At 47.7% G+C, this 21693-nt stretch overlaps 1 protein-coding gene across 2 annotated transcripts in view; it reads left to right on the plus strand.

Annotated features, from left to right (window-relative positions):
* nau (myogenic-determination protein nautilus) overlaps positions 1–21693 on the plus strand; it is a 125351-nt gene that overhangs the window by 59068 nt on the left and 44590 nt on the right. For both annotated transcript variants that reach the window (XR_011509022.1, XM_065439791.1), the window contains exon 4: positions 5241–5316. Coding sequence is in view for 1 of the 2 variants with exons in the window: in XM_065439791.1 (XP_065295863.1) it covers positions 5241–5316 (76 nt within the window). In the remaining variant the exon portion in view is untranslated. The remainder of the gene's footprint in view (positions 1–5240; positions 5317–21693) is intronic.

Here is a 21693-nt window from a genome sequence, read left to right on the forward strand (position 1 = left end):
CAATCTGGCGGCGGCGCAACGGAAGCGGAGAGCAAGCACTTTTTTTTTTTCGTCGCACGCAAAGCCAGCGCGGAGGGGGGGGGGGGGGGGGAAGGGACGGGAAGGCGGCGTTGTGCTGCGGTAGCTACCGCACATTTCGCGACAGGGTGCAAGGGTAACTGACAATCGCGCCATGGGGATCTTACGTTGCCCAGGGGGCGCAGCAAAGATGGTGCTAAAAAGCACCCTCTGCCCTGAACTGGCTAGTACCAAGCTCGGTCCTCTGCTTCGGAAAGCACATTTACAATATGGACCCGCCACTTTCGGTTTTGTAGTACCGCGGCATGCAGCGAATATCGGGCGCTGAACATATTTTCAGCGGTGGCACGCTGCGTAAAGGCAATAAATTATGCAACGCCGAATACGTGTATGCCGTTCTAGAAATAAGCGAGGAAGTTTTAGCGCGGTGTCAATCGCAAGTGAAGCGAGCTGCGTACAAAGTTGAACTTCAGGTAAGGTTTGCGCGCTGCTAGATTCAGGCGCACAAGCGTGAGAAAATGCTTGCCATAAACGAATTCACAGCAGCCATAAGCATACATCATGTGTACGGAACTGTGCGATCGTACGTGCCGCGACGGCCGCGGTCTTTCAGCATGCCGCGAAACGGTGGGCCTCCTGCAGTCTTTGTTGACTGCATGCCGCTAGACAAGTAGTTATGCCTGCAGTGTAGTAGCGACCATCTGTCCCATTGGCAACTGATAAATAACTGATGCAACGCATATGAGCTCGCAGTAACGTACGTGCGAATCGCGCTGCAGCGCGAGCTCGTGCGCTGTTCGCATGATATAGCTTTTAATGACAGCGCTCGGACATCGATGTGCTTGTATCAATACTACCATGCTGCGCTGCCTCAACGTGCTGGCTTGAGGTCAAGGATGAGCACATTTAACTCTCTAACCTCTGCTGCTCGTAGTGGGGTAGTGAATTGTCACCGAATCAGCCCGACCATTTGTGCTCATTTGCACACACCTGGTCACTTCACCACTTCGCATCGGTCGAATTGTTAATTGTCGCTGTGGCCGGATCTCGAATCGTGAATCACCAGCCATGTCTGCTACTATGTCGGTCTGCCGTCCGAACTGTAGGTTAGAATGAATTTTAGAATGCAGATAATGAATGAATGAATGAATGAATGAATGAATGAATGAATAAATGAATGAATGAATGAATGAATGAATGAACTGAATTTTAGAATGCAGATAATCAAGCAAGCTTCAAGACAGGGGAATCAGTTAGCATGACGCGAACGTTCGCTTACCCAGTGCGGCGAACTGCACCTATCCAGCGCACCCGACGCTCCGCTTCGTGAGGCCTTGAAGGAAAACAGTAGAATTTGATGTTAGGATTCAGGTCTAGAATTCTTGTTTCTGGCATTCCACAACGCAGAAGTATCGATGGTGACGATTTTTCGAGGCTGAGCTAGGTCTCTCCAGACTGGCGTCGCCAATTCCTTCTGCTCTCAGCATTACGTCTCACGGAGGGTCCGTTTTCGTTAAACTATAGGCTGTGGCGAGCTCGCAGCGTGGTCGGCGTGATCTGAGAAGTGACGAGCTTTCTCGCACTCACAACAGGGCAGAAAAAAAAAACGCGAATTGACGCAAAACGCGGACTAGAAACGAGCTTCGCCACAGCCAGGGCTCAATACTACCCAAGCTGGTGCTACCTAGATAACGTTTCGCGTGCCTCCATCAAGCGCCGCTACTATACCTCAAACTCCAGCGCAAGACGCCCATATATGGAGGAAAGCGGGGAAGCAGCGCGGGAGGGAGTTAGATTCCGCCAAGAAGTGCGTATTTTGCAAGGTCGCGCGCGCCGTATCTTCAAGCAGATCTGCAGACGGCTCATACCATTGTGCGCGCTGTGTTCTTGCCGCTCTTGCACTGAAGCGATAGAGCGCATGAAGGCCACTTCGCTCGCTGCTGCTGCCGCGCTTGCTCACACCAGCGTTTTCACAGCGAGTGTCGGCGCCCCTCGAGTGTGATGTGTTAATATTTGCTTCTGCGCGTGCACGCCATGCTGGCTTATTCAGTTACTAAGCGAATGTTTCTTTGTTTATAGGACGGATAACCCTGCTATCCCTACTTTATATAGCTGTATATTAATTTGCTACCCCAATCGATGCTTCACCCACCAGGCGGAACTATGACTTCTTAAAATTCAATAAAGAACGTTTTAATCAGCATCAGCCAGACAGCGCGGCAGCAGCTCACTGGTTGATTGTCGGGATAGTTCCTGTGAAGTTTTATTTTATAATCTTTCAGGACTCAGTTCCTCCCATACCTTCCCGCAGCTATGCCTTCGTGGTAAAAGCAATCCCGAGAAAATTTACTTTGTAACGTGCGTTCGATATCTTTGAACACTTGCGAACGTATATTCTGCAGCACCCTCTGCATTAAAATAAGTTAGGACACATTTCGCTAGAAATGTCCCATAGAGTTTACGTCTGAATTTGTATTTTCCAATAGTGAATGTAATAGTGAACACCAGTGCAGGTAAATGTATACTCTTTATTACCTGTTGTTGTCCAATGGACCACTTACACAACTCTGTAAGTGGGCTGTACTAGAATGCTGTTTTTAAACTGAAAACTACAGTTTCGCCCCAAACCGAAACACGAATGCGATATCCATGAAAATAAAGTGCTTAGTATGCGTTTGACGTCCGCATGTGCAAGCGAGCTATCTCCTTTTGAAAAGTAAAAGTGGGAGTCGTATTCGTTCGTAGTTGCGCCTTCCGGTGGTGGGGCGGAAAGCCCAAGTTTTTCTTTCTTCTTTTATCGGTCCGGACTTAGCCGCTGGTATTACTAAAGGAAGGCTCTGGCTTCTTACTGGTAGATTCGTTACTGCTGAACGCTAGACGACGTCCGCGTCATCCAGCAAACACGAAAACAAACGAAGCGCTCAAGAAGTCGTTTTATCAAGACTGAGCAGATGCGCTCAATCATTGTCATTGCATGTATGAGAAGAAAACTTAAATAAGGACCACCTCCACGACTGAGTAGCCCCAAGACAACGAATAAAGTGGAATGCCAACTCTATTCAATGCCCACATGTTGAACGGAAGTTAGCCAATCATGTCAGCTCATGGCGCGATCGCGCTGTGCCGATCACTATTCTTGGCTAGTGTAGCATGCGCAATGCTACCACAAGAGTACCACCACCACCACCACCTACCGGAGGTTGGTTGATGATCTTGCCGGCCTCGGCAGTCAAACGTTGCCAAAAGAAGAAATATTGTGCCCTGTGTGTGACTGCCTATCTTGCTTTCTGGCCATCCAGACCTTGACCGAGTTCATAAAAAAGTACGGGTCTAAACTCTAGGCTTTCAGTTAGACTTGTCCGTTATGTTTATTGCATCTTCCTTCTGTCGGCATTGTCACCCGTAGTGTTCCTCTTTCATTTTTCCTTCGTGAGGGCAGAATAGCTGGCTAGAGGAATATACCTCAGCACGGCCTGCCTTTTTTTAATATCATTAAATTGTCGCTCTCCGCAGTCGCTGCAGTAAACAACAAGTGTAAAGAAGGGCCTGAGAATGAAGGGAGAATCCCTTGCTGCCAATCGGCTGGACGTAAGTTCTAAATCCTCGCGGTACGTGAGACTTCTCTCTTTCTTGAGGGTTTCCACGCAAATGATTTTTGGAGTCCAGCGAAGGATTTGACGCACACCGGCAGTCATCAGAACGACCAGGGATGTCAACTCAGGACAGTTTATGCTGTAAAAGATGTCGTCCCTAGGCTAAATTTCTATCTTTATGGGTATTCCTATCAAGGGGAAATTGACTATCGAACGTTTCTGAGAATACTCGGAAAATCTAATCTCTTCATTCTTCCCCCTCACACGAAGGCTTGCCACCGAGGTCAAATTATTGTTGCCGCTGAATACTTTTTTACCACCACCAAACCCTAGGAAAATAGAGGGATGTGTGGTGTTCGGTGGCAATAGCGGGCAAAGCTGTCGCCTGAGAACAGTAATTATTTCTACTATTCTGCCGTGGTGAGTGTTCTGGTTAAAAATGTCTCTCTCATGCATGCACAGTAATATATGTATCATATGTTTCGTGTCTTAGAAGCTTCAACTGCTTTATTATCAAATTTTGAACTGGTTATGACAGTTAGGCTATAGCCTAGTTGCCTCTGTTTCACAAGATTTTGTTATTTACGGTTCAAAAGTGACATGCACGCAATAAATTTTGGATTCATTTATGTATTGTAATTGAGCCGCCTATTTGTCGTCTCATATCCGCATTTAGCAAACACGCATTTCCTTGACTAAAGAAGAGGAGGCTTGTTTGACATTGAATAGGTGCACCTTGCTCGAACAAGATAGCTGTACCAGTTTGCTGTTTTTTCTTTCTTTTTGTACCTCCAATCACGCTTCACTTCAAGCTATCATCAAGCTAGCATTACACAATACAGAATGGGATGCAGTTACTGGTTATAAACATGGGTGGATCTTCTTACTGGCGCATAAGCTATGCAATCAAGCGCACATAAAATGCGGACCGGAACACTGAAATCAGAACGAGAAAATGACAAAAGTTTCTATCAGTCTTGGTGGCATATTACTGTGTTGATGCTAGCTGGGTGATACGCACATCATCTTTTTTTAATCTGTAAGTGTAGCAGTGGGACCCGACGGGCTGCATGTTTTGTCATTTGCAACCATATGTAGCTATCAGAGAGTGAAGTCTGAAAAAGTATACCTGAAATTAACTGCTAAGTTTAATTGAACGAAGTAGTAATAAGGGGAAAGGAAATTAAACTGTGCGAAAAGGTATCTTGCCGCAGATAGGAGGCGCACACACACTTTTCACACGACGAGTACGATCTTCTGCTATTGAGCTAGAGCTATGGCCATTCCTCCTTCCACTTTCACAATTATTAGAGCACATTTAAGAGATATAGCCCTAGGAGTGCTAGCCGGCGCCGCTGACGATCATGGCGCCAGGTTTAGGCAACGGCACAAGCAGCTGTCTTGAATTGCGCGAACTCTGCACCAGGAAAATGGCTAATGAAGCGTCGATTGGCATCTGATGACATCAACCGAATGACCAGACTCTAGGTATGCAATAAGCGATAATGACAACGCGCGACATCTTGGGATGATAAATTATGATGTGCGGCTTCTATGGCTATGCGAAGTTTATTTATGCACACTGTTTGCCGCGCCGTGTAAATATTGCATATTTCATTTGTTTCGCAGTCACACGACGACGACACGTCAAGCTGGATGCCTTTACCTGAACGAGTGCATCACAGTCCCCTGAGTATCCATGATGGTGAGCTACACTCTTCTATTGTATTTACGGCAATAGAGATGGGACATAAATGGGTGGCATATTGTATGCTGACTGAAAGTTTCGGCGCCAAAAATATCGTGATATATATAGTCACTAGGGACGTGTCAGTGTACTCCAGGTGGTCATATTTTGTTTACCTGTCCTACGTCTTTGCTGGACTTCGCAGCGTAGGAGTACCTGTATCATTTTGCACTCTTCCAAGACTGAGAACTGTGAAATGAATCAAAGGAATCCTTCTTTGCCAATATATATATATATATATATAGATATATATATATATATATATATATAATGTGTGTGTGTGTGTGTGTGTGTGTGTGTGTGTGTGTGTGTATGTACAGCGGTGCCTTGACATTTTTATTTATGCGATAGTAAGAATTGTCTATTGAAATGAACACGCCATGAGCTTTTTAAATGTAATGCTGGAGATAGCACTACTCAATATTGATCTTTACTCCCCATTTGGCAGAAGCCGACCGCAAGTATTCGACAGATTGGACAGTTATCTCTCAACAGGTAGAAGACATGCTACGGAATGGTGTTGTTCAAGAGTCCTCTAGTTCGTGGGTAGCAGCAGTAGTCTCAGTAAAGAACAAGAATGGATCGTGATGGTTCTGTGTTGATTAGAGGAAACTAGACGCGGTCACCAAAAATTATGGGCATCCGCTTCCTAGAATTGATGATGTCATCAATTGTCTACATTCCGCTGCCTACTTTTCATCACTGGATTTGTGATCAGGGCCCATGCACCTAGACGATGAGGAAAAAAGACGTTCCTTACATCGGACAGTCTCTATGAATTTAACGTTATAGCGTTCGGCCTTTGTAACGTGCCAGGAATATTCGTAAGATTTATGGGCACTATCCTCCGAGGACTTAAATATTAAATTTGTTTTTGCTACCTAGATGATGTGGTGATTTTGGCAGCACATTGACTGAGCATAACAGACGGCTCACTATCGTTCTGAATTGTGTCGAAAAAGCCGGCTTGATTCTAAATTCCAAGAAATGTCGTTTCGGTGAAACCGAGGCGTTTGTATTTGTGCGTCTGTTCAACAAAAACGGTGTGAGGCCAGGTCTACGGAATATTGAGGCAGTCAGCTCTTTCGAAGCACCAAAGTCAGTGCGGGATTTGAGGAGCTTCCTGGACCTGTGCTGTGCTTTTGTCGCTTCGTCCCAAGGTTCACCGATGTAGTTGACCCCCTAACATGTCTTCCCCGAAAAGGCGTCTCTTTCGACTGCACATCGGCTTGCGACGACGCGTTCCACCAGCTAAAATTTCTAACATCTTGGCACATATTGCGTCACTTCGATACATCTTTGGCGACGGAAGTGCACTCTGGTGCTAGTGGAATCGGAATTGGTGCAGTGCTACTGCAACGTCACCAAACAGCTGAACACGTTGTGGCTCCTGTTAGTCGCTCTTTGACTAAGGCGGAACGCCATCTTTAGCCAGCACCTCCACTACAAAACTGTTAAGGCTAACGTTGAATCGTGTTTATTTATAGGACGAAGTTGAAGGTTAGGTAAAGATGGCGCCAGTAGGCTGCGCCAGCTAGCGTCGTCTTCGTCTTCTCCTTGCCCGCCTCATGCCGTAGCCAGAGTCTCTGCAATACTTACCACTCACGTTAAAAGCAGGCAGGCAACTGCATACAAAAGTTCGCATACATGTGAGAATCCAAGCAACAACCGTTCTTATGCCAAGCGTTCTTATACAAGGCATAAAAGGACTTCCTGAGGGCCTAGTTGGGGTTCATTTGGCATGCATATTCAGGGCAAGAAATAAACATGGCAATAAAGAAAAATGGGTGCACACGGGAGCATGCTTTATTTATTTTTTTTCATTTTATTTTATGAAGTGGTTGTTTCAGCATTCAGTAATTACAACTAAAACATACGAAAGATTTCGCACCTTTAGAAAGTTCCAGGTGTCGGGTTATCCACTGTGCGCAATCTATCCAAACCTTTACTCACGTGTTGGTATATTGCGTGCATTGCTTTCGCAATACCCGAGTGTTTCTTTGTGCGTCCCTGTAAACAAGCTGGGTACTTATTCACTCTCCGCTATATTCGTCGTATGTTGATGCCGCGCTGGCCCTGCAGCCACCGGCTTCTGGCTGTGTGTTTCGACGGCCTGGTCATGTAACCCCTTCGTGGTACACATCGGGGCTGCGTTGCTTGCTATTCTCTGGTTCGAGTTCGATGCCGTGCCGACGCCACACGATGCCAGCGTACGAAAATAATTTTAGAGCTCCAGTAGCTCCAAAATAGCTCGCTGCAAAAACACGCGTCTGTTCGGCTAGTCCGTGTCACTATTTATAGCATGCTGCCCATTTTTGTGCTTGTCAATAGTGCTATTTTTTAACATAGTAACTCAGACCTATGTTGGCCGTAGCTACTAGGCTAATATTCGGCGTGCGAATGATAATATGAGAGTTGCCAGAGACCACTGCCAAGAAACATCCGATTTATTTTTAACCACACAAGTAGTTTATGACTACGTCTCTGACAGACTTTCTTTTCAAAACGGAACGGAAACTACGTCATGGCCCAGCGCGGGAAGGTAAACTGTGCCGGACTGAGACCGAAGTTAGAGCCATCCCTGAGCCACTGACCCTTCCGTGGTAAAAAATTAAAACACCTTTTCAAAGTTCGCCGCCCTTCTTCTCATAAGCATTGCGGGTTATCTCTGCATTTGGACCTGCTAGATTGGTTCCCGATATAGGGGCATGAAGATTCCTACTCGTGAACAACTTCCGGGGACAATGAAGGAAATGCTGCGGACGCAAAGCACACGAAAAAGCGCTCCTGAAAAAAAAAAAACTTGCAATATTTTCATCCACACTAGTTTATGTTATGCAAAATAATACATAAACACTCTCTTAGAAGAGCGAAGTAAGATGGTATTTACGACTGAACGTTTGACATTTGCGCGTTTCGGCAAATGCGAAACCGTCCCACTTGGAAGCTATGCTAACTCAGTATCTGTTCCAAAAACCCAAAATCGCTGTCAAACGCTGGCGGTATGTTTGGCGCAGTAACAGATGCTCCGAAGTTCCGCCCAGTAGGTTTCCCTTCACGGCTACAAACAGTTTTCTCCGAGCATAAGCTAAATATAACACGCAGGCAGCTCGCCATGTGTCAAGCCACTTCTTGAATAGACATTGCTAAAGGCCGCGTACGCTTATCGGTCGCGAGGGGTCTAGTCGTTTGGCGGAGCACTGCAAACGATTCTGATGAATGACCTTATATTATAGCACCCGTGTTGTAGAAAGTGCAAGGATGATAAATGTAGACGGATACATAAAGCTTATTCCACGAAAAATAATGCATTGTAACAATTGTGTAACCACTGCGTCTCTCACATTGGCTAAGAAAAAGAAAAGCGCTATGCATGCAAGATTTGCATCCTAACCCTGCGTTACCATTGGTACGACGCCTGCGCCAGTTTTGGGCCATTTCAACATTATTCCTTGGGACATCTGATGTATCTTACAGCGAAGCTTTCCTTGCACTTTCCTTCGACTTGCTCACTGCTGATTCTGGTGTTACTGTGGTTGGCTTCCGCTCCGCGTTCGGTCCGGTTCAGAGCGTGTATATATCTTGGAAGAAACGGGGGAGAGAGGACAGTCGACCCAAGAAACTCGTTTGGCTATTCCCATCACGTCGCATGCGCACAATGCCCTCTGGATATCCTTCGGCGTTGTCACATTAGCCTTTCGACAGCAGTAATTATTGGTGACCCTCTGCGAAAACATTGCAGTAACTGCAGTGCTTACCCTTATAATAACGTGCAAGTCCAGGGGGAACGTAAATAGATGCTAGAGAAGCGGCATACAATGGGGTAGAACCGACGGATGCGCGAAACGAGTCAATAACAGCCTTGCCTCTGTTCGGTCGTAGTTCCCACACAAAGGGGAGAGTGGTAGACGGAAAAGGTTACGTGAAAAGGCAAGGAAACGCCATTACCATACACACGACAGCGGTTGCGGGCAAAATGAAACTAAGGTACGGTACGTTTCCGCTAGTTTTGAAAAAAAGCATCACAGTGCACATTTGTCAAGCAAACAAGTAACGCAGGGCGTGCAAACGCAAAGCCGCATTAGAGCAGCATATGGTCCAGGTGACACTACGGAGACGGTCGCACGTCAAATCAACACTTGTGTGCCCGCCGCCGTAGCTTTGCTGCTATGGTATTAGTCCAAGTCGCGAGTTTGATCCTGACAGCGGTTGCCGTATTTCGACGGCAGCGAATTACAACGACGTTAGTATACTTAAATTTAGGTGCCTGGTAATGAACACCCGGCTGTCAAAATTAATCCAGAGTCAGCCACTGCTGCGTGCCTCATAATCCGATTGTGGTTTCATCACATCAATCCCCATAATTTATTTAAAGTTTGATAGTTCTACTATGCGATGTGTCATGTGATGCAATAACAATGATCAGCCCTCTAACAGGTTATGAAGAATTGCGCTCATCAACGCCTTAAGCAAACACGTCTCCCTGTGTGCTCTCTGTACTACGCGGATAAAAAGCGAAGGTGCCTGCAAGACATCATTTAACATAACCTCGCCGCTCTTGTATTTGATTAAACATTGATAAAATTAGACAAATCAGCAGCACTGCTAATTATCGTGAGTCAAAGAAAACAGCACAGAAAGCTTCACTTACGTGCATTCCTACAGTGCATGGGATCCGCATAATTTTCTGAGGCAGGAAGGCCAGCTGAAAACCAACGTCTTTCCATTCATGTCTTGTTTTCCACGTTGAACGCAGGTGTTTCCGTTCTCCGTGACTCCAGAAAGTGTATCAGATTTCGCAGAGAAGGGACAAGATGCCATGTCGCAATGTATTGTGGTTTGTCTCGCTATATATCAGTATTCTTGCGCTAAGGTTCTACGAGCATCGGATTTGATGTATATAACAAGTACCCAGGCTGCCCGTGAACATGATTCCATCTACAAATAATGTACAATGCACGAATTCACAGAGGTCATAAGAAATAATTGCCATTGGCCGTTGGTTTCGCTACAACTGAGTGCAATATCACCACAGCCTCACACCAGTTCTTATGGACAGTTACAGCGCAAGAACGCTATTGAATATACGGGCCCGAGTTTACCTCATTTTTTTTTCTGTTCGCTGTGAATGTATCTGAAGCAAGGTTGGGCTCAGGAAGCGGCTATCTGTAAACCTGAAATGAGAGAAACAACAGAATTCTCAAAGCAACTAGGATCTCTGCGTCATCCATAGTTTCGTAACTTTTGTCACCAATAGGACATCATAAAACACACGCACAGCTACGGCTGCCGCCTGGAACAACCGTGGCCAGCTGCTCGCGAGGCAGCTTTCCGTAGCGTGGGCTCCTGATGAGGTGGCGCCGTGCCTTGGCTCAACTCAATGCGGGCTCTTTGTCGGTTGACTTTTGAAGGTGCGAGTCGGGCATCGCGGACTGGCGCCCCCACGCGCAAAAGAAATATAGAGCTCGCTACTAAGGCGGGGAGGTGATTAGCCGAAACGCAGAAAAGCACTCCCGGATTCGGCCGTATCTGCCTCCCCGCCTCGGATGTGCGGCGTTCTCTTTTAGCGAAGGCGAAAGCACGTCGTATGACGTCGTGTGGAACTCTGGAACGCGCCGACACACGCGCTGTCAGTGAGGCGAAATTCCGTTGCTCCGTAGGCGGCGCCCTTTCACAGCGCTTCTCCAAGTATAAGCGAACGCAAGCGTGTAATGCGCTCTACCGTGGCGGGTCACCTTTAAGGCGCCAGCCTTGTGTATTCTATGGAGGGGCGGCACGCTATCAGCAGCACTGTCTCGACTCTATTTTTTACATGCCATAGCCCGGGATGCTCGCCATGCCTTTTTTTTTATTTCTTTACTTTCCTATGTGTGGCAAATTTCCGCTTTGAAGGTCGTGATTGGGATTAGAACTCATTAAAAAAATAAACAAATATAGTAACAAAGTTGTGCAGATGTATACAAACACTGCGTTTCTATTTTCTCTATTTTCAGACAAAGCTTTTGCTACTTGCCTATGCGGCATGAAACTTGGTCATTTATATAAGCGCGGTAATTTATTATTCTTCACATGAGCGCGTAAACATTCACGGCAGAAAATTACAATAGGCTGTGTCGACACGTAACAAAAATAAGAACATTTATTGGTTTCTGGGTAGCACATAAATGGCTCTTATAGTGCAAGCTGCTGCCTCCAAAAATAATTCATATGCTATGTAACAACACTAAACCACAATGTGCGCTTACTTAGTGGCTAATGTTTCACTATACCTGCACAAAAAACAAAAAAAATATTCACTGTCTAATACTGTTACGATTGAGCACTTAACAAGCGTAGTACTAGGCGTGTATGGAACTAAATTTGTTTTTACAATTCGCATTTTCCTTATGAATATTTGAGGGCGCCTCTCTTTATTGCTATATTTTTATTTTGAACGCCAGAATACGAGAGTAGCATGTGGCTTACCGTAAAAAAAAGCTTTCGCAGATGTATGCCAATCCAAGTGCCTCATACATCAAGGGCAGTGAAGTTGTGCGAGTGAGTTCTCACATCCTTCGAAAGGCTTGGGGAACAGTTTTGTCGCTCCCGTAAACTTACCAAACGTTTTGCAAACGCTTCACCATATCTGCTGTAGCTGCTTCGCTATTCTCGACACGACGACTTCGAAAGGTGCTCCATAGCGGCGCCGTTATGGCTAGAGTCGGCGGCCGAGCTATCGACGTCATTTTCGCACATCGTTCTGTAGGGCCGGCGTTGATGGATGAAGCCCTCTAGCTTAGCAGCAGGCGAGATTCCCAGCGAGACCACGGACGCCGAAGCCAACGTCGATGAAGCCATTTTTTTTCAATTCTTCTTGATTATGACGTCGACTGGACGCTGTCCCTGTGGGAGCACGAATGCTGAGGTGCTTCGTATGGCGCACAAACCAAAACTTATCTTATCCAAAAGAACCAGAGGCCCAAACGCGATACCTTGCAAAATGTCTACTGGTTTGGGCAGTTCCTAGCTGACCTCAACACTGAAGTTCCTCCAAACCGTTAAATGCGATGTGAGAAACAAAAATTACAGCAGAACCCATCTCACGATCACCATCGACGGAAACGCGATGCAATGTAACCACGCACCGTATTGCTGAAGTCACCTTTTATTATGATTTGTTATGATCATTTTGTCACTTCCCGTGCATTGGCTATCTATGCGATATTCACTGCCTCCCGTATAAACCCACATATATGTGGCGCTCGTTTACCAAAATCGCCATTGAGCATGACGGGATGACCACGACTGTATGACCGCGACTCAGTACCGACGATGGAACAACGAAAATGCAAAGACGTTGACGAAATATCAAAAGTGGTATGCCGACAACGACATACCGCCTTTTTTATAGCATCGTGGCGGTTTATGGCATAACAAGGACAGCGTGATGACGCTGGTATCCGGGGAAATGCGAAATCCGCGAAAAGCGAATACCTTTAGATGTGCAGGGTCTATCTGTTACGACTTCCTTTATTAACATGACTCCAATTTTAAAAATTTTATTGCCTGAACCAACACCCTTTTCACGTGCCCATCTCAAGCGGACCCTTCAGGACGCTATTAGATCAGGTAGTTGCTGTCGACATATATTTGGGGTAAGTATTTTTCTGCGAAGAGGAGTAGGCGAAAGAGCGGAGACACACAAGCCAGCGCAGCCGAACATGGTGGCGCATGTGGAGAGATCCGAACAATACACAATGAAGACGTTCCCGACCCGTGCGATGAAAATAGCCCGTTCTAAAAATGATCCATGCTCCCATATGTGTGACGCGGTGACGCGACACGATCGAGGAAGCTGCATTGAAACATTTTCTTTTCTACAGTGCTCTTCTATTTCGCCCGTTTTCTTTTTTTATCTGGCCTTATCTCAGAAAAGAAATAAAAAAGCTACGCCCCGCTTCTTCGGCACTATTCCTCTGTCGAGCCTTTGCGTGCTATCACCTACGTACGCGAGAAAAAAGATTGGCTGCCAGATGAGCCTGCCTGCTAGTAGTAGTTGGCTCCACAATGCTTCGCAACTGTCGTCGACAGAGAGCTTGCTCTTCGACTAACGACGCACCGCACTTTCAGTGGTCCTTGTCTGCTACTTCGGTTATTTCTGGGTCGGTGACTCGATGATCGCATGGACTACTGCGCGGAGTAAATAATTTCGGGAACCTGTGTGACGCCGATTGCGCCATTAATTTTGATAACAGTTCTTACGCTGCTTATCTCGGTTTAGTATCAACAAACTATTTTCCAAGAACAGCTTACATGAATGATACTTCACACTGCGTTGCGACTCATAGGTATACCTCGGCGGCTTGTGTCGAATGAAGTGATGAACGTGGCAGATTAGCGGCTGTGCCATCATTCATGTTATTGTTCGCGCAAAGGCACGCATTAGCTTGCGAACTCTACGTTTCATTGAAGTCTTTTATGTATACTATAATTCTCCAGAGCTGCATGGCGCGTGGCGGCCGTCGCTTCTTGCGTTACCATTGAACGGCAGCTAGCTGAGCACTCAGGGACCGAATTGAGTCACAGTGCATCACAAATACTCTCACTTTCGTGCGATACAATAACACATCGGCTCGGTGTCCTCAGCGCCGACCAGTGGCTCAAGAAGTGGCAGGAAGATACGCGCTTTTAGTTTAGAGTTTCAATCGCTCAGTGCTGTACATATACTCCCACATGCGCGTCGAAACTGCAATTTTTTTCTAACTCCACTGCTGCGCCGATGTCACTGGTCCTCGCAGGCTCCACGTGTTTCTTTGCTGCAAGCATCATTCCATTGTTTCGAAGGTGGATGAAGGAACTTTTGGTTAGTTCTGACTATTGTAGTTTAGCGCGAAGTGGTGGAGGGACACAGAAAAAACCTCAGTGTAGGAAAGAATGGGCCCTATGCTTGCATTCATATGTCCTCGTCGGGCTTGCTGATCTTGTGTGTACGTCCACCACTTTGCCCTAAGCTGCCATAGTCAAAATGCAAGACCAGATAACCCAACATTCATCCCACTTGACTCTCTTGTTCGAGATCAATTTCTTTCTTCCAACATTTGCCCTGCATAAACCTCTATTTGTTAACTAGTCTCTTCGTGCTTTACTTTTCTCTCTTTCGCTACCGAAGAATGACATGGTTGAGACGATTTTATGCATTGATTAATGCGATTGACTCAGTAGTGTCTGTGATGACCATTCCACGACAACTTTTGGTTTAGGAGTTTTGGGTTCTCACTGTCAAAAACATAACTTTATGTTACCGGTAACATTCCTAAACAGGAACGTCGCGATTATTCGCTATGTCTTTGTATCTTTACTGCGCCGTAGCCGGATGCTATTTAGAGCCAAATTATGTGCATGGAAAGTTCTCCTGAAGCTGTATAAGGTGGAATTCAACACAATTCATATGTGCAATGTATTCATCCACTTTATGTCAATCCAACTGCACTTCATCGAGGCGCTAGTATAGGATTTCTCACACGCACATCAGTGTCAACTAAAATTCGCTATTTGCTCTGATAGTACATTCAGCGACGTTTCACAGTGACGCGCCTACTGCATTTTTCACGAACAATTCAAGAGCTACGCGCCCGCGCTTATTCAATGTGTGACATGCATGTTGAAGACTGTTCGATACGGTTGTATCATACTGTCGATAATACAAGTATTACCGTTCTAGTGAGTATAACATGCCCCTTCACATTACTCACATTGTCCAGCCCCGCCCTGGAAGACCAGCTCCGAGTGGTCCACAGGGGCCAGGCGGCCCTGGAGGTATATGGAGCCCGCGAAGAGGGAGCCACCCTGTTAGGCCGCTCATCTCTCGAACACGCAGAATGGACGGCGGAGGGCTGCATGATTGTTTTGTATATACTTTTGAAGTGCCGCGAGTTGCCCGTGCGTTTTGTGAATAGGGAAGCGTCTAACCCCCCAGCGCCTCAGGCGGCAATCGTTTCTGTGGTTGAGGGGTCGGACGGCCCGCGTGGTGTTGGGTGACGAGCCGAGGCGCGCGCCGCCGCGGGGGGCGCGGTGCAGAGGCGAAAAACGGACTCGGAGAAAATGCTTTTACGCGGGCTTTGTTGACATTCCGCCGATGGTCATAATAGGGCCACGCGGACAAAGCTCGAGCGGACAAAGGTTGTATACGCGACGTTGTGGCGCCGGCTCTTGAGTCCCCTGCTAATTAGAGACGCAGCTGCCAGCAAGGTTGACCACGTCTGGCGCGTACGGAGCGGGGGATTCACCCCCCTACGCATTCGGACGGCAGCCACGTGCATCTTGTTTTGAGCGCTGGGGAGAGCCCGCTTTGTGTCGTGTTACAGCATGCAGTGCGCGCCGTAGAGAGGGGCGCGGCGTCGTTTGAAGAGCACCCGAGTCCGGATGCCGCCAGCGGTAATTAGTTTCCTACCAGGAAAAACCTTGAGGGGGGACTACGGTACGCGGTGTTGGGACACCAGCGCCCGAGCCACCCTTGCTGGCTGGAAACGCCGCTGAGGTGCGAGATGGCCTCAATAAATCATGCAGGCCTGGCGTGTTTGACGAGGCCGTCACTGACCACGTGGAAATAGGAGGGGGAGAAGAAGATGTGGGAAGAGGGAAAACAGGGTGGTTTTCCAATAGATTCGCTTATGAGGGTAAGCCCATCCCTTTGGGTTGTGGCTTAAGAAACTGTCAACTCTCATTGGCAATTGCTTCCGTGGGATGGGCTAACGACCCTACCGCCCTTTTTCTTTGTCTCTTTCCCCTATAACAACCGAGACGAGGTGCTTGTTCCTCAGTCTAGGCTGTAATCACTAAACCTGATAGAACAGTAAGACTCCGTACGATGCAACGCTAGTCTGGGCCGTAACCACTTAGTGGTAGAACAGTGAGACTCGGTTGGTCGTATGTAGTGACAGTTGTCCTAGGCTCTAACTTAAGAAAAAGTAGAAGAGTAAGGCGCTGTTTACCTATGTGTTTTGTATCAGTGTTCTTTTGCTAACTCTGTATTTGACTGTGTAAATATTTCCGTTGCAATATATCTTCAAGTTTTGTTACCTCCAACCTGCCTCCTGCTTCATCAACGCCGATAAACACCTTGAAGAGACTTTGGTCGACTTCGAGGAGAAAAGAACAAACAAAAAAAAACTCTAACTGGCGCAGTCGACAGGATCGGCGAGCTCTACAACATCGAATCCTGGACCAGCGGTGAGGGGATCAAGTCATCCAACGAGCACCTCCTGCACCTTCGAGAAGATCCCACAGCAGCCAAGCCCGGCACCGTGGAGGAGATCCGAAAACGACAGTGCATTCAGCAAAGGGTGAGCAGGATTTCTTGCGTCTTTCTCAAGTTGGCATGGCAGTTGATGTGTAGAGCAAATGGTGAGGACACGCAGGGGCGCAGAGACAATGGAGTCTAATGGAGTTGAGGGTGCGACGGTGGCGGAAATGGATCGGAATCGGGAGTTATCAAATGACGATAGGCTAAATTCCGATAAGTCAAATGAAATGAGAGAACCCAGTCAGAGCCAGGAATTTTCGCAGCAGGCATCTCAGCCTTTGCAAATTCCGAATGATACAAGAACGCTTGAGCTTGAAATTCAAAGGCTCAATGCTCAGACTACCTGTATACAGCTTCAGATTGAGTACGAAAGGCTGTTGCAGGCAAGGACGAATGCTGAACGTCTCAATGGCACGTCGTCCAGCGCTGAGTCGGAGCGGGGCGATCGGAGGCGAATGGGCTTCGACTCCGTCGAGCAATGCGCAAAAGTGCTGAAAGGGTTCCGCCTGCCTTGTGACGCGGATGTACCCTTATGGTTTGAGGAGGTAGAAAGACTTTTTGCTACTTACGGGGTACCGTATGAGAGTCGCGTGCATTTAGTCATGCCAGCTCTAACTGAGCGCGTTCGCTACCTACTGCGTAACCTCAACCAGGAAGAGAGTACAGATTACGAGTCAGTTAAACAAGCAGTGTTGATGGAACTGAAGCTTTCTCCGGCAGAGTATCTGCAGAGGTTTGAGAGAGCAGTGAAGCGGAAGGAGGAAACGTGGTCACAGTTCGCGTCGCGAGTGAAAACGTATTTTTCCTACTACCTTCAAGTAAGAGGAGCCGACACTGTAGAAGCGATGGCAGAACTCATGGTAGCGGATCGTATAAAAGCGGGCCTTAGTATAGAGGGTCTTGAGTACGTGAGGCTACGAGAAGGCGAGGAATGGCTTAAGCCACCTGAGATTGCCAAAGTACTGCAAACTTTGGAACAAGCGAAAGGCAAAGGATACGCCTCAAAGCCATCAGCGGCAGAGATGGGGCAAAAGCCGACGCGAATGGCGAAAAGCGCCCTAAAGTGCCACGTATGTCACAGCTCAGGCCATTTCGCTAAGGATTGCCCGAAGTCTAGTGACAAGGGAAACCAGCCAAAGAAGGCTACCGAGCCAAGGCCGAGGGCACAAAGGGTGGTGATAGCCGACGAGACGGGAAATGGGATACCTGATGGAGCCCTTACTGCAAAGGTAGAGGCCTTGAAACACAAAGGCGAAGGCATGACTAACCTGCAGTTGATCCCTATCTCATGCGGAAACGTATCCACAGATGCGATTCTAGATACGGGAAGTGAAATAACTGTCATACGCGAGAGTCTCCTTCCGAAAAGTATCGTGGAGCCATCAGGCACAATAAGATTGGTGTCTGCATTTGGTAAAACTATCGAGGCAAAGCTAGCAACGTTGCCGGTAAAGTTAAATAGCCCGCAAATGGCGGCGGAGCCCCAGAACATTGACCTACTCTGCGCGTTGACTAATGAGCTCGTCGAGGGCACAGATTGTTTGTTGACCAAGGAAGATTGGGAACATTTGTTGAGGGCCAGCAGCTCTCTGGAATCCACTGTAGCACCGGCCGAGCCTACTCAGAGGATAGAGAGATCAAATGAGAAAGCCGAGGTAGTGGCCTGCAACGTTACTTTGGAGGAGGAAGGTGTTTCTGGGGAAGTTGAGCTAATTGATGAAGAGAGGGATGCGTCAGTAAGCCAGAGAGAAGAGTTCCGCAGATTGCAGCTAGCTGACGCTACCCTAAAGAAGGGGTGGGAAGATGCTCGGAGTGGGAAATCCGGCATGTTCGTCTCTGATGGACTCTTACACCACTGGGGCTCAATAGTAGGCACCCGAGTGAGACAACTAGTTGTTCCCAAAGACAAGCGCAGTGAGGTGATGCGTATAGCTCATGAGTCACTATGCGGAGGGCACCTAGGGCCAAGGAAAACTAAAGTGCGTATTAGGTGTAATTTTTTTTGGCCTGGCATGGAGAAGGAGGTATTAGAGCATTGTAGTTCATGCCATGATTGCCAACTTCGCTCTGACAGGCGTCGCACGGACAGAGTACCTATAACTCCTCCCACTAGGCCAAATCACCCTTTTCAAATTGTCAATGCAGACATCATTGGACCCATAGACAGACCGTCAGCGAAAGGTCATAGGTACGCGCTATGCTTGGTGAACATTTGCACAGGGTGGGCAGAGGTTGTCCCACTGCGCTCTTTGACAGCTAAGGCGACTTGCGACGCGTTGATTGAAATTTTCAGTCGCACTGGCGTTCCGGAAATGATCTGTTCCGACCAGGGCACTAATTTCAAATCACAGCTCACACAGTCGGTGCTCGAGAAATTAGGTTGCGCACCAAGATTCTCAACCCCAGAACACGAAGAGAAAATAGCTGCAATTAAGAATGTGGCGACACCACGCACTAAAAAGGAGCTACGCAGCCTGCTAGGACTGTGCGGCTACTATCGCGAGTGCGTCCGAGAATGTGCAGAGGTGGCGAGCCCGCTCATGCGGTTAACAAAGAAAGGGGTACCCAATAGCATACCCTGGTCAGAGGAAGCTCAGACGGCGTTTAAGACGCTGAAACAGTCCCTGTGCGAGGCCGTGGCGCTCAGCACTCCGGACCCATCTGAGTCCTACTGGCTTTTCACAGACGCGTCAGCTACGGTGGCGGGCGCTTGTTTGGCGCAAATGACAGCGGAGGGAAAGGAGAGGCCTATTGCCTTTGCCAGCCGCCGCTTCACGCCGACTCAGACGCGATGGTCGACAATTGAGAGGGAAGCGTTTGCTATTATATGGGCCTTAAAGAAGTTTAACTACTGGCTTTTTGGTGCCGAGATAAACGTTGTTTCCGACCACAATCCATTGTCGTACCTTACAACTTCGACTCCACACGGGGCAAAATTGACAAGATGGGCGCTGGCTTTACAGCGATATCACGTGTCAGTGCGACATCGGAAGGGTGTCAGTAATGGTAACGCGGATGCTTTGTCCAGGCTTCACAACAGCTCATGGAAGCCAGCGTAATACTATAGTGCCATGCCAACTGGATGGGCGTGAATGTTCCTGCTCACTTGGCGCTGTATATTGCGGACTTTGTGAGTGCCGATTCAAGACCCAGAGACACTAGAGTGCTCTTACAGTTTGGAACTGCAATCGTGTGCTTGATAGTTTGATGACATGTATTGTGTATTTCTTTTTACTCTCTTCTTGCTTTGTTATATGAAAGTGTTTGTTGTTGTGATGTAATTAGGCTAGGGTGTGGTTAGAATGTTCATTACGTAATCGCGGCAGTGATTTATCGTATCACTGAGCGAAAATCAGCCCAGTATACTCTTTAGGGGGAACGTGTTAGGCCGCTCATCTCTCGAACACGCAGAATGGACGGCGGAGGGCTGCATGATTGTTTTGTATATACTTTTGAAGTGCCGCGAGTTGCCCGTGCGTTTTGTGAATAGGGAAGCGTCTAACCCCCCAGCGCCTCAGGCGGCAATCGTTTCTGTGGTTGAGGGGTCGGACGGCCCGCGTGGTGTTGGGTGACGAGCCGAGGCGCGCGCCGCCGCGGGGGGCGCGGTGCAGAGGCGAAAAACGGACTCGGAGAAAATGCTTTTACGCGGGCTTTGTTGACATTCCGCCGATGGTCATAATAGGGCCACGCGGACAAAGCTCGAGCGGACAAAGGTTGTATACGCGACGTTGTGGCGCCGGCTCTTGAGTCCCCTGCTAATTAGAGACGCAGCTGCCAGCAAGGTTGACCACGTCTGGCGCGTACGGAGCGGGGGATTCACCCCCCTACGCATTCGGACGGCAGCCACGTGCATCTTGTTTTGAGCGCTGGGGAGAGCCCGCTTTGTGTCGTGTTACAGCATGCAGTGCGCGCCGTAGAGAGGGGCGCGGCGTCGTTTGAAGAGCACCCGAGTCCGGATGCCGCCAGCGGTAATTAGTTTCCTACCAGGAAAAACCTTGAGGGGGGACTACGGTACGCGGTGTTGGGACACCAGCGCCCGAGCCACCCTTGCTGGCTGGAAACGCCGCTGAGGTGCGAGATGGCCTCAATAAATCATGCAGGCCTGGCGTGTTTGACGAGGCCGTCACTGACCACGTGGAAATAGGAGGGGGAGAAGAAGATGTGGGAAGAGGGAAAACAGGGTGGTTTTCCAATAGATTCGCTTATGAGGGTAAGCCCATCCCTTTGGGTTGTGGCTTAAGAAACTGTCAACTCTCATTGGCAATTGCTTCCGTGGGATGGGCTAACGACCCTACCGCCCTTTTTCTTTGTCTCTTTCCCCTATAACAACCGAGACGAGGTGCTTGTTCCTCAGTCTAGGCTGTAATCACTAAACCTGATAGAACAGTAAGACTCCGTACGATGCAACGCTAGTCTGGGCCGTAACCACTTAGTGGTAGAACAGTGAGACTCGGTTGGTCGTATGTAGTGACAGTTGTCCTAGGCTCTAACTTAAGAAAAAGTAGAAGAGTAAGGCGCTGTTTACCTATGTGTTTTGTATCAGTGTTCTTTTGCTAACTCTGTATTTGACTGTGTAAATATTTCCGTTGCAATATATCTTCAAGTTTTGTTACCTCCAACCTGCCTCCTGCTTCATCAACGCCGATAAACACCTTGAAGAGACTTTGGTCGACTTCGAGGAGAAAAGAACAAACAAAAAAAAACTCTAACTCACCCCATCAGACGCTTAACTCCTTTCATTTCATAATGGACCAGTAAAGTTGTTTCTCTCTCTCTTGGATGGAGGTGGCGAAAAAAGTTTTCGGTTGAGCCAGAGAATTGGTAGCAGAACAGCGACAAAGGAAATTAAAAAAAAAATAGTTTAATGCTAGGGTGCCTTTTCTGACAGCTGGTATAAACAAAAATATTATCCGACGATTACGATACTCCCTAATGCGAAATTTGAGCGCAGCTCTATACGTGTTTCCATTTCGCGATATTTTGAAGCAAAGAATTTGAGAGAGACATGTAGCAGAGTCGGTAATGGTCGAAAATCTGATCTGCGGATCAAGCGA

Source organism: Dermacentor albipictus, chromosome 10, assembly GCF_038994185.2.
Source record: "Dermacentor albipictus isolate Rhodes 1998 colony chromosome 10, USDA_Dalb.pri_finalv2, whole genome shotgun sequence".
In the NCBI taxonomy this organism is placed as follows: domain Eukaryota; kingdom Metazoa; phylum Arthropoda; class Arachnida; order Ixodida; family Ixodidae; genus Dermacentor; species Dermacentor albipictus.